Raw genomic sequence first — 13901 nt, forward strand, 5'->3', positions numbered from 1 at the left:
TCGATTTTCAAAATTTTAATTTTCCACTGTGCAAGAACACCGTTTTTAAGCCAGGATTTTTCCAACAATCAACCCGGCCTAAAGCACTAAAAGATCCAACGTTATTCAATTCAACACAATTTGGGAATCCTTCTAAATTAAAACCCAAGATTGGATTGATGTTCACCCACGATTCTCTCCTTATCTCATCCCTCCCCAAAGCTTGCTTATTCAAATTTGCTTCCCAAGATTCCTCATCTCCTTCCTCCCAAATCTAGACACTATTCATTGTGGTAGCTCTCCTTGTCTAAGCTTTTAGAGGCAAATTCCATCACATTCCCACCTCGGCACAACCTAACTGGATAAAACTTATCATTATAGCCCAAACATCCATGCAAGAAATAGAATAAAGTGAGCCTTTCTTATAAAAGATTCACATAAGTGAATTTTGATGAAGATACCATGATTTTCTTCCTTTCCTTCAGAGGTCTTATAACATCTAATTCAACTCTGATTTTGAGATAGTTCTTGATTCCCCAATTTAATTGTTTTGTATCATACACCAAGAATCTCCCAATAAAATTCCCCAATTGTTTTGCCACAATCTCCCAAAAAAGAACCTGGAGACAAATCATACACTTGAATCCAAAATGTCGAGAAAATCAGGAGGACTTGTATCGAATCTTTATTTTTTCTAACCAATGGATAACCAATAGATGGTTATTGAACGTCCATGGAGTCCTATTTATCACCCACTTGATATCTATTTCATGAAAAAAATTGAACAAATATCTCCTCTCCCAAAATCCGAGATCTGAACTCCCCCTAAAAAATGCCACAAATTCGTCACTGTGTTCCTCATAGCCAAAAAATGAATAACACTAACCGTCAAAAAATATCCTACCAGACAGTACTCATATGCCGATTTTTGTGACTCTGGATCTATCAATAAAAGCAAAAACTCTTCTTTCCCATCCAATCATCTCCTTCTCCATAGTTGAATCTCAACAGCAACAATAAACCACAATTCTCAAATCAAGATCCAAATAGACACAGGAGAATAAATCCTTAAAATTCTATCCAAACTTGAATTTCTATTTCAAGTATTGTTTTACTAATATAACTTTTATTTAATTATTTTTAAAACATATTTATACAATTAAAATTTAAAAATCTTAATTAATTTAGATTATATATTGATATTAAGTAAAATTTCAAATTTTAAAAAACCTTATCCCTCTTCCCTCATCGGACTGAAAAAGAAAGTAATATTTTGAATACTATGAAACTTGGAATAAAATAAAACGGTGTTGAGAAAAAACAGCGTTCTTGAAGAAATCTGCAGGTTTTCCGAGGGGTATTATTTTACAGGAAGTATTTAAGTTGATATCAGTATGATTGTGAATATACTGTTCCAAACAACAGCAAGATTTATCATTGGTATTATTTTTTAATGTGCACTTTTTTTTTATTTTGTAAAACAATTTTATTTTATATTTCATAAAAAGCAACTTCATTTTCTCCAAGAAAATATGAAAAATTGGTCGATTAATCCAAATAGAAACTGCAATCTACAATCCAAACATAATAAAACCATGAAAATGGATACTATTAAAACAGCCATATTGATTGTAGTGTTTCAACAACTGAAGAAAATTATAAGCAGTAGTAACATAGCCTACAAACCTCATAATAATAGTAGTAATAATAACCAACAACAACACACTCACCTTACAAACGCCTCTCAACTTATAGGCTTTGCTGCATGAACACATCATCGCATTTATTCTTGCATGATATATATATGTTAAAAGACGATTGACGCATTTTTTTTCTTTTCTTCGGACTGAATCCACATAGTTTACGACCACTCAATCTGCTTCAGAGGAATTACATTCATATTCGCTTCACGTCATTCTCAGGGACACTCACATCACCCCCATTCCCCTTTCCCGAATGAACCGTTTGTCCCTGCATCCACATTACCATAAGCAGACAACCAAATTGCAGGAAAAATAAAACCAAGATGTTTGTAGCTGGAAATATGCGTTTAAGCGTTTCCAGAATTCAACTATATTTCGTTACAACTTACACTTTCATCGGGAACAATTGCATATCGCTCGGTTGGAGAAACCCAGGTTTTACCTGCCCACACAAACATATAGAACATGGAATTATCAAAAAAACAGAAAGCAAAGCAGGAAGGATGTCCAATGTAATTAATTATACAGCACCTGACAATGGATCCAGCTTTGAAGATTCTATCTGTTGCCCACTTGAACCATCAACACTCAAAGCCTCTATAATCTTCGGAACATTCCTGATAACAAGAACAGAGATTGTGACTACTTGGTCAACCACCAAACTAAACAGCACATTTTTCTTAATTTCGTGAAACAAATTGAAAGTGTGTATGATAGGCACATTGTTCTATAATCTTTGGAACATTCCTGTCCCCTGGTCATCACTAGTCTATATGGAAATGTGATTACCGGTCCGTGGATTCTCCATGCCCGAGCTGTCCATTTGTACCCCTTCCCCAAGAGAAGACATTTTTCTCTTCAGTAATTGCAAGTGTGTGCCTCCAGCCGCATGAAACCTGAACTACTTTCTGCCAAGAAAGAGACATACATATGAGAAGAGACTGCTTAACCACTATCGTAGAAAGAGGAAATACCTCTCGATGAGAAATCAAAAGAAGAAAATTCTGAAAGAACTGAAACCAATCTCATTGCCTATCTTAATATTCGAAGCTACAGTAATAAGAAAGTGCCTGCTCATGAGGAAATTTAACTAGCACTGGAGAGCAATGATCAGCGTTGTCATCAACCCCCACCTGTCCAAACTGTAAATGAGGTAGAAAATCTAATCAATAGTTGGACATACTGCAGACAAAGACTGGACAAATAAAACTCAATGAAGAAAACGCATAAATGGGAAAAGCTAATTACTTACTGAACCTTTGACAAGCATTCATAACCATAATTTAGTCACACATATCATAAAACCTTAGACAAATGCAACAGTAAATTATTATCGTGCAGACAAGTCCATCCTTTGTTACTCAAACTATGGTCTAGGTGTTGAATTTAGGTTAGTGTCCTTTATATATTTAAACAATTGTCTAAGTTTTTCTATATATTTGGAGTTGGAGGTCATATCCTTTATCCATATGTTGGACACAACTGCCAGACATGAATACTTCAAGAAAAATGAAGAGTTGAAGCAACAAAAGGGGTCCATCTGCAGGGGTGCATGCATGTCTACCAAAACAAAAAGATGCTTAGAGGCCTCAAATACATATAAAACGGGTTCACGATTAATGTTTTAGCAAACAAACAGAATAATATCACAACAGAATGACAACACAATGCATTTCAAAGATATAAACTAAGAAACTTGATTTTTTCAAACCTTGTTCCATCCCCAGCCATAGAGTTTTCCATCAGATGTGAGTGCCATTGTATGTCTCCATCCACCTGCTATCTAAAAGGATTCAAACCAAAATGCAACAGAAGTATTTTAAAACATACTTTTGAACCCAACATATATTTGACAGAAACAATATGCATCAAATATCATGAAAAGTATCGAGTATGACTAAGAAAATGGTATGATTTTTTTTTTGGGGGGGGGGGAATCCTACACAATGAAGTCTGATATCACCAGAATAATTCTAGCTGGTACCTGTACATAATCTTAAAGTCTCACTATGCTGAATTGATGATACAGAACAAGGAATGAACATAAGAAACCTAAAGACCAAAGGGAAAACTAAGGAGAGAGCAGGAGAAATAAGAAGGTAAATTGATAGAACCCAGGGAGAGGGAAAATCTCACAACTTGATAAGTTAATATTCTAGATCTCAAGAATTCTTAATCCAACACTGGAAGAATAACCCATCAAAACCATAAAAACTTGACATAAGTCCTAAATCCGAAATATATCCTAAATACAAACAAAATCCTACTTTGAATAAAGAAACATTGCAGATTGTAAACATGGAAATATTTTACCTGCTTAATAAAACTGTCAGCTAAAGATTCCACCTTATGCGGAACAAGGTGATCCTCAAAGTCCCCATGTCCTAGTTGACCATACTTGCTCCACCCGTAAGTGTATAATCTACCAGTATCAGAGACTGATATGGTATGCCGCCATCCACAAGCAACCATATTCATCTTCTCTCCCTGCATTTGAAAATTCTTACTACAACAGAAAACATGGAAATTAAGGCTGTTAACTTTGAATATCTTGTTTAAGATGAGCTTGTAGTTTAAAAACATAATATTTTGCCTTAAATTGTTTTGGAAATATTCTGGTCTCATCATTGTTTCTTCAAAAATACATGTTCTTGAATAAATGTTAGTGGTTAAATTATTTTTGAGAAACATAAACGCTCCTTCAAAATGCTACCTTGGTTGCTAACAGCTTCTTCATGGGAAAGATGAGAATTTAGCTTTAATTTTCAAATTTATTCTTTCCAAAATTTGAATTTTGTTATTATTGCCTCTTACTAATTATGTTTTGATATGTATAAAATTATTCTTGGTAAATGATTGACTGATAAAATGCTTGGTCTTGGAAATAGACTTGAAATATGATTTATCTTTGTTCTTAATGGCAAATCAAGATTGTGAGTTTGTTCTTGATGAAAAATTTTAATTCTTGGTTCATCTGTTTTCTTTTTTTTTTTTTTTTTGAAAACATGTTTGGGATTGTTATTTAGAATTTTTACTCAAGTGACAATTACTTGTAGTGCTTTCTTTTATCTTAAATCATTATTGTTTATGGCCAACAATAGCTTGTATTAACATATTTATTCATGGTAAAAATCTCTTGATCATTAATTTGAATGATGAACAAGTCTTTAACTTTTTATGTATACATGACCAAAAAAGATTTGATACATGACATGTTTGGGAAGTTTATTATGCTATATGGCCTATAGCTTAATTGAATACTTTAGTTGAAAGTGGTATATCATTTGAGTATAACAAAAAATTTGTTACATTAGGTATCTTAGTGCTACAGCTAATAATGAATATCTTCTGAAAGATTTTCTGTTTATGAAAGGAGAAGTTGAGCATGAAAGAACTCGTATTTCTAACACAAGCAAAAAATGGCTACATTCTTATATGCGAAAGAAAAAGGAAATTTAGACTAAATAGTTGAAGACTAAAAGCAATAAATACCACGGACAAAAAAATTAAAGCACCAGATGCAAACTTCCATAAATCATATATCAACTTATATATAACCTTAAAACAAGATGTTATGAGTTATCTGCCTTGCATATTTATTAAGGATGGTCAATCATCTTTATAGAATCTCATCATTGATACTTTAAGGATACATGCCAAACAAATAGTACCAGTTTGACTTACATTGAGAGTAGAAACCTTCTCAGGAACTAAGCGATCATTTCTGTCACCTAAGCCCAAGTTTCCATATTGTCCCCATCCCCAACCATAGAGTGCACCGTCTTCTGAAACAGCAGCGGTATGCTCAGCACCAGCAGCAACCATTTTGATAGAAATACCCTTCAACAGACATGGAAATGCAAGGTGATAATCACTTCAACAAAGTGCATATGCAACTTTTAGCTTGATTGAAGTATCAAGACAGAATTAAAAAGTTGAAGAAAAGCAAGAAATTTGATGGAGATTTCAAAGATTTTAACCAAACTGTCAACAAACATACAACTGTATTTAAAAATTTCAGACTGTTGAATTTGAATAGTCCTGATAACATGTTTCCTTCAAATAATTGTATATTTTTCATCATAAACTCAAAAGTAATTTACAAATCTATTTCTTCTCTGGCTAGTATTACATGCTAAATGCAACTTCCAATTTGTTCCAATAAGAAATCCTAGATTGTTGACATTGATTAACTTAAAATCTTGTAGAATATAGCTTTTGAGTGTGATGCAATTCATTATACGCTTATAAATACACATATTGTGAATGTCAACAAAACAAGGAACCTGGATGCACAGGCAGAGGCTTTTTTATTTTAATGCTGAAGTACAAACAATGAAGAATGGAGCATCAGATGACTATAAGATATAGGACAACCTGGTAACAAGTAATACCTGAAAGGCTTGAATCTTTTGAGGCACAAGAGAGTCTTCAGTGCTTCCAAGACCAAGTTGACCATTTTGGTTTCTTCCCCAACTTCAATTAAATTCCAAAATAAAAAACGTTACAAAAAAGGTAAAAAAAAAAATCAATAATAAGAGCAATCACAAACATAAATTGAAAGAAGCAATTGCAAAAGTTGGAACAAACTACTTCAAAAGGCAATAAAACTTTTTCCGGGTACATGTTGCTCAACCAAAACATAACAATTCTGAAATTTAATCATATGAATCATAGTTCTACAAGAAATTGTGATCACCGTCAGACAGACAGACTCATCCAAAAGGAGAAGGTATAGATGAAACTACCAAAAAGAAGATATGTTTTTTTTTTTTTTCCCCTGATCTAATGATAAGGTCATAGTGTAACCATGGCGCATACCGATGTAGCAACAAAAGCCTTAGGTTCATCATTGTTTACATCATTGTATATATGGGACAAATGTCAGTTTTCTCATTAATTTAAAAGTTTCATAAGCAAATGGGAAGACATATATATAACTGAATCAAGTAAAATGTATATTGAACCCTACATCTCAAGTGTTTTCACACTAAAGCTTTCTTGTAGATTGTCTCCTGCATGGAATGAATGCTTTCTAAAATGAAAGAATTTTACATTTAATTTCATGCATTCCAGCCCTCTTATGGATCTTCCCTAATTGCATTCAGAGGTCAAAGTTGCTGTGATTTCTTAATTACTACAAGATGACCTCTTGAACTATCTTTGCTTACATGACAGCCTACTTCATGAGGACCGCTATAACTAATATTTACCAATCTTTTTGTTCACCATAATAGGTGCATTATAAGCTTGATACCCAAGCTTGGCCACTTCAAGTTCAAACTACTATTTGTAGCATCTCCATGCAATTACAAAACTTAAAACTCGAGGCACTAATCAACATAGTTAACCATTTTTAACTATTAAAAATAAAATCGTTTTTAACCCTAAAAGAAATTGAAACAAAACATCAAACATATATCTATAATCATATAGTTAAAAAAAAAATCAAATAAAAGGAAGAGAAGGTAAAAACCAAACATACCTCTGGACCTCGCCTTCCATTGTCACAGCTAAACAATGGCTGTCTCCACAAGCAATTTGTTTAATCCTCAGACCATGTAATGCTTTTATGGGTTGAGGAGTGAATAAGTCACTAAAATCTCCATGACCAAGTCTTCCAAAGTCACCCCTGGTACCAGTAACAGTGAGAAACATACATTTAATAAGAGTTGAAAATAGAAAACATTGTGCTCAACAATAAGAGATGTTACTGTTGGACTTGAGAATTCAAAAACTACTAACTTATGAGACTGTGATATTTAGTAATATTAACTTTGAAATTACAATATGCTACCAAAAAGCTTGTGCCTTAGTAGCATGGATGGTTTTGCGTGGTTTATGAATTGATCTTTTAGTCGGAATGACTTTAGGATTTAGATTTTATTTTGAGTATTGAGTCCAAAACGACTTTTGGGCTTAAGACCTAATTTAGGTCATATCCATTTTATTTAGTCTTTCATTTACTTTTTTTATTCATTTTCTTAGTTTTAATTTTATTTATGATTTCTTTATTTTTTCTAAAAAAAGAAAAAACAAACAGGAGACGAAATGGATAGGAAAATATATTTTGAAACCAAATACAACCTCTGAATCAAAGACTTAAACATTGTTCTAAAGTTTGAATTGAATCTAAAAAACCGATAATTATTTGAAACAATGTGGTATACCACAAGCACAGGCAGGGTTCAAAGGTTACTATATGTTTTTAGATATCAATTAAAGACATTTGTCAGCCTCTTAATTTTGTTTGTAGAGTTATAAAATTATTTAATGCTATATTTGGATAAATAATTAAAAAAATTTTAAAAACCAGTAAAAGGAAAAGAAATACAAGTTAAGAAAAAGAAAGGTTATATGGAGATTTGGCAAAAAAAAAGACATTTGATATTTCAAAGAAGTTTTTTGGAGATTGGCAAAACAATCAAAAAAATCAAAAGAGAGATCGGCAAACAAATTTTTGGAGTTTTACTATTTACAAAGTTGTTTGAATCAGACTGGCTGGATCAGGAATTGAGTATTAAACTGATTGATTCGAGAATAGTTACGGACCAATTGAAACAGGCAAAAAAATCAGTTGAACTAGATTTTTAATATATATTTTTTATCTTTATAATTTTTTAATAATTTATTTAATCGAATCGGATGAACTAATTGAACCGATGAACTAATAACCTGATTAATTTAATTACTAATCTAGTTCAGAAAACTTTGAATATTTGTCATTTCATTTTGGGCTTAAAGTTTAAAGATTAAAGATGTTTTTGCATTTTGCTATTTTTTTTTAAAAAAAATTAGTTGAAGGAATTGACAAGGATTACTGTATTAATCCATTATTATAAAACTTTATTTTTTTTACCGTACTTACAATCACATGTTATTCTCTAACTTCTGCTTATAAAATTTTAAACTCCTATATATAATTTTCCTTATTATATAATTTATTTATTAATATGTATGCCTATGTGAATATAAATATAACTTATACTAAATCATATAGTTAGATTAACATAAGTAATATAACATATGGTTTTATGGAATTATTGTTAACGTAATAGATAAAAAAATCTATTTATAGTACATACTAATAAATATAGAAATTAAAATTTAATTATATTAATGAAAATTATTTATTAATCCAGAATACAATATATATTTAATTTAGAAAAACTTTTTAACTAATGAAAATACCCTTTATTGTTAATTATATTATTAAATTGACATCATAATAATAACTTATTTAATAATATAATTTATTAGTATATAATAAAAGTAAAATTAATTAATTTGGTCATATCTTTTAAAAATTCTATTTAAAAAATTGCATAACATATTATTACCTCAATTGTTTTTCAAAATTAATGGACTTTCCTTGAAAAATTAAACCAACTATTATTTAATTAGCAAATATTTTTTTAAAATTTATAAAATATATTATTTAAGAAATTTAAAAAATAAACACGTATGTTATAATTTAAAACCATAGTATTAAAAACATAAAACTCTAATAGTAGAAAAAAAATAAAATAAATGAAATTATAAAAATAAGGGTAAACTACCAAAATAGTCACTTTTGTTTGTCTCAAATTACATTTTGATCACTTATGTTTGAAATGTTATGTTTTTGTCACTTATGTTAATATATTGTAACATTTTAGTCACTAAGCGTTAATTGTCGTTAACGGTATAACGGTAAGCTGACGTGACATGTTAAATTATCATTTTAAACGAAAATTTAAGATTAAATTATAAAATTGATCCCTATTTTTTTATTTTGAGCAATTTAATTTTTTTTCTTTTATGTTCCTTGAACTTTCTTTTTTTTTTCCTTTATATTCCATTCTCTTCTCCTTCTACCTCTGCTTCCCTCCCTTTTCCATTTCTTTTTACTAGTTTTTTTATATTTTCCTTTTATTAAAACTAGCCCCTATACTTTTATTTTTTTCTTTTTATTTATTTGTTTTCATTTTCTTCTTCTCTTTTATTTTTCTCTCCTCATATTTTTCACTGTAGAAACATAATTTTTACCCACCAAATAAACCAAGTATTTATTTCTTTCACATGATTCCTAAATTGAATTTAACCTAAAACCAAATAATCATTCTTAATCAAATATCGATTTAAATATAGCCTAATTTTGAAACTAAAACTGGATCTAATTAATCAATATAAAAAACCATATCCTTAATCAAATCTAAACATAAGTTGAAATATTTATATTCAAAACAAATTTTTTTTGTTTCCAAACTTTTATAGAATCGTGTAGATTATTCCCTTCTTGTTCTTATTTTCTGACGAATAAAATTAAGCAAACGATAAAATTAATCTAAAACTTCTTGGATATTCCCAAGCAAACTTGATGAGAAGTCAAGCATGGATGAACCGAAGAGGACCAAACTGGCTTGAGTAAACTTGAGGGCAAGTTTATATGATGGACGTTTTAGTCATTGAGAGTGTAGAGCTCATTTGAAGAATTCGTGAAACAACGTAATTTCGAAAAGGCGAGAATTTGTAGATAAGACAGATAAAGTGATCGTGAGGGTTGGTTAGGAGATTAAGGGAACGAGCTCGAGAAACTTTGTCAAAGATAGACTGCCATAAGTCACGACTAGTAAGGTCTTCAAGAGAGGCGAGCTTGTGGACTAGATCATTGAGAGATCCAAATAGGTTTGTTAAAGCGATGGTGAATGATAAGAGTTTGTAATTGTGGGCGAGAATATGTGTAGCCAATTTATTTTGATTTCAACTTTCGCCTTTTCTTTTTTCATAAATATAAAAAAGTTTTAACAAATGAAAAAAATAGAAAAACTAAGTTAAAAGAGATAGGGAGGAAAATAGAAAAAGATGTAGAAGAGAATGAAAAAAAAAAAGAAAGTTAAAAGAGCAAAAAAAATTAAATTGCTCAAAACGAAAAAATATGGTAACTAATTGTATAATTTAATCTAAAATTTTTGTTTAAAATGATGATTTAACGTGCCACGTCAGCTTACTATTACACCGTTAACAGCAATTAATGGTTTAATGACTAAAATATAACCTGAGGTAAATAAAAGTGACTATTTGATATTTTACCCTAAAAATAATATAATATAATATCATCTCATGTTATTTATTCTATTAAATTAACACTTTATAAAAAATATATGTATTTAATATTAGTTTAGGTTATCTTGGATTATTTTTTAATAGAGTTATCTCTTATTAAATTGATAATTTTGAATTAAGTTTATTAGGATTTAAATTATTTTGAATTTAGATTATTTCAAGTTTTAATCCTTTTAAATTTGGATTTAAAAAAAATTAACTTCTTATAATAAATTCAAATTAGGTATGGATTTTAAGCATTCAAGTCGAGTTCTTTTAGCTTCAATTTCATGTTATTTCGAGTCTAGATTGTTTTGAGTAATTTTCAGGTTCTTATAGAACATATTTAGGATGTTGACATTTTATAGTCGGTTATGTACTACTCTTTCTTATTTTATTAAGTTCATTTAGTATAATTTGATTGTTTCTAATGGATCTACTTCTCTAAATGTGTATTTTCAATTTTGAGGGGTGAATTATTTTTAAAAAAAATTCGTGATGATTTGGATAAGACAGAGGGAAAGTGGTATAATATTTGTGTAACTATAGAAAAATTGCTGAAGTGTGTTAAAAAGAAATAAAATTAACTAAAAAAAATATTATGATTTCTTAAATAACTAAAGGCACAAGTAAGCCTGAGAGACCGAAGAAAAGAGAACGTACCATCCCCAACTATACACTTCAGTGCGAGACAGTGAATATGCAGTTGTATGATCGGCTCCACATGTAACAGATATTATATCAAGTCCATCCAATGCACTCAATCGTGTTGGCGAAAGTCGATCTTCCGCATCGCCATGGCCTAACTGCCCGTCCTCTCCTCGTCCCCATGAGCAAACAATATTTCCAGCTGTTAATGATCAAAAACAAGGATATACGCTCAAGTAGGTTTATGAACTTAAACCAACATGACTAATATCAGAATCTTGACTTTGAGATGCACTTATAAAGACAATAGTATTTATGACTTAAGCTCTCAACTGGATCTTCAGCACCCTAGTACAACAATAACATTGCTGTTGCCATGCACATGTGTTACTAAGACTAGGCATACAATATCCATATCCATGAGCATAGTACAGGCCTTAGCCATAAGAACTAACAGCCTACATTTCTCTGATTCCTTGTTTTACTTTAAGTCCTTGCATCCAACACGTGTCTGACACTTATTTGGATACAAGAGTGGAAAAAGTTTGAACACATCTGGGTTAGACATATGGTATTTGACACTCACCCAATAATATAGGCTAAGAACAAGAATATAAGAGCTTTTCTCTATGGCATATGCAAAAGGAAAGTAATGGATCTGTTTGTTCACATAAAAAACATGCTGTAAATAACTTAAGAGCCACTGAAAGGTTTCATTTCTCCTGTTTTTGAACAGTTGACAAGCCGTACGCCTACATTGCTTCAACTCTATTTTTTTCAATATATAAGTTTTAGGATATGACACTGTTCCTGCACGCAAAAGACACTTCAACTACCATAATTTATTTACTATGTATATATTTCAATAGTTATACATAAAATAAGAAATAATCAATATAAATTTAAACTTAGGAGAAAAAACTCTTGTAAGAAAAAAGAATTTCCTCCTCTTTACCCTAAGTAATTAAAAATTATCGATTCAAATTAATTTATTACTATATCATATAGTAAAATACGGTGATTCCTAGGATTAATGCAATTGTTTACATGGGAAAAATCAAGCGTGGAATCAACTACTGATATTTTCCAAAGTTTAACAGTGGAAATCATGTCATAGCTGATGTCAAAATTGGCCTAAAAGTCAAGAGATAAGACAAGACAACTCCCACCAGGTTGAAAAACGTCAATACGAAAATCGATGTCATTTGAAAAATATAGCATCATATGCATGTAATTACATACCAAAATACAACATGGGATGCTAACAGGGAGAGCTAAATCTGGTCATGGTATGAAGAAGCAAACATAAGAAAGCGTTTACGAGATAGAAAAGGATCCCAAAAGTTTCATCCAAAATGAAATATTTATAGGAAATCTGTGAACTTTGATTGATCGAAAGCATTAAAATGATGCGAAATGACATAATTTCCCAGGTATATTGAAGTTTTTGCTAGTAACAAAGGATCTGAGTGGCCTGTTTACGCGAGATTTCTAATTTCAGTAAATTAAGTAAGCAGAAGTGTGCAAGAAGAGGGTAATTCCTATCAAATTTGACCAATTCAGTAGTCCCAGAGAAGAAAGAAAAAAGGATCAGCAACAAAAACTAAAAAAAAAAAGTACTTGGAAATCAATTAAAAAGAAAGGAGGGGCAAAAGGAAAGGAGTAATACATAGAAGAGCAATGGAGTGGCTAGCACCAGCCGAGATGAAAAGAACCTGACGAAATGGACCAGTGACCTCAGTCATACGCACATCCTCTTCTGCTGCCATTTCTATATATCTTCCCCCCCCCCACCCACCCACACAATTTGTGGGATTTTTTTAAAATCTCTTGAAGATCTTTGTGTGGCCTTGATGAAGAAGAAAGTGAAACAGGAGATATTTTCAGAGGATTTTTGAAGATGAAAGAGAGTAGTAATAAATGGGGAGTGAAATGACGGGTTTGAAAGTTGAAAGTTTGAATAACTAGTTAAATAAAAAAAAGGAAAAAAAATATAATAATGAAGATAGAGATGGAAAGTCATAAATAACCCAGGGCAAGGGTTGTTTACAGTGACAGAGAAAGGACATGTGCACTATAAGAAGTTAAAAAAAAATAAAAAAAAAAGAGCCCAAACCAACAACAGAGACTCTTGTGACAATGATAACACTATGCCAACGAAGATGAAGAATATACAAGAAGAAACTAGACTTCCTCTCTCTCTCTCCCACACTTGGAATATCCTGCCTACCTACGAAGTTGACTCACTTGATATTTTTTAATATACTTGAGATAGAAATTATATTATTTTACTTAAGACTTTTTTAATGCATTTGAGTTAGAATTTATATGATTTTGGTGTCAGGAGTAAAAATATTATTATTTTTTTGTACATAAATGAGAAATAAGAAAATTTATTTGAGGCTTGCTGGTGGATAGGATAGTCACCCATCCATCAGTAATTAAGTTCCAGCAACCCTGCACCAAATTACTAAACTGATGAACTCT

General features: G+C 30.9%; 1 protein-coding gene across 1 annotated transcript; it reads right to left on the reverse strand.

Annotated features, from left to right (window-relative positions):
- Positions 1-1564: 1564 nt before the first annotated feature.
- On the reverse strand, positions 1565-13633 carry LOC107888823 (ultraviolet-B receptor UVR8). Its single transcript, XM_041079402.1, has 12 exons — positions 13084-13633; positions 11430-11616; positions 7168-7314; positions 6077-6158; positions 5367-5522; positions 3996-4169; positions 3394-3465; positions 2753-2824; positions 2472-2590; positions 2214-2299; positions 2072-2124; positions 1565-1950 (listed from the first exon to the last, which is right to left on the reverse strand). The coding sequence occupies exons 1-12, from the start codon at positions 13181-13183 to the stop codon at positions 1876-1878; spliced, it is 1323 nt and encodes a 440-aa protein (XP_040935336.1). The 5' UTR covers positions 13184-13633; the 3' UTR covers positions 1565-1875.
- Between the last annotated feature and the right edge of the window lie 268 nt (positions 13634-13901).

Source organism: Gossypium hirsutum, chromosome A10 (genome assembly GCF_007990345.1).
Source record: "Gossypium hirsutum isolate 1008001.06 chromosome A10, Gossypium_hirsutum_v2.1, whole genome shotgun sequence".
Lineage (NCBI taxonomy): Eukaryota > Viridiplantae > Streptophyta > Magnoliopsida > Malvales > Malvaceae > Gossypium > Gossypium hirsutum.

What these genes read in the sequence shown, in the direction of transcription:
- LOC107888823 (XM_041079402.1), bottom strand. Translation starts at nt 13,183, where the DNA reads ATGGCAGCAGAAGAGGATGTGCGTATGACTGAGGTCACTGGTCCATTT. An exon ending in ATGGAAGGCGAGGTCCAGAG is followed by an intron (nt 6,159 to 7,167) that starts GTATGTTTGGTT and finishes ATTTAATTGAAG; the next exon opens with TTGGGGAAGAAACCAAAATG. An exon ending in CATGGAGAATCCACGGACCG is followed by an intron (nt 2,300 to 2,471) that starts GTAATCACATTT and finishes TCTTGTTATCAG; the next exon opens with GAATGTTCCGAAGATTATAG.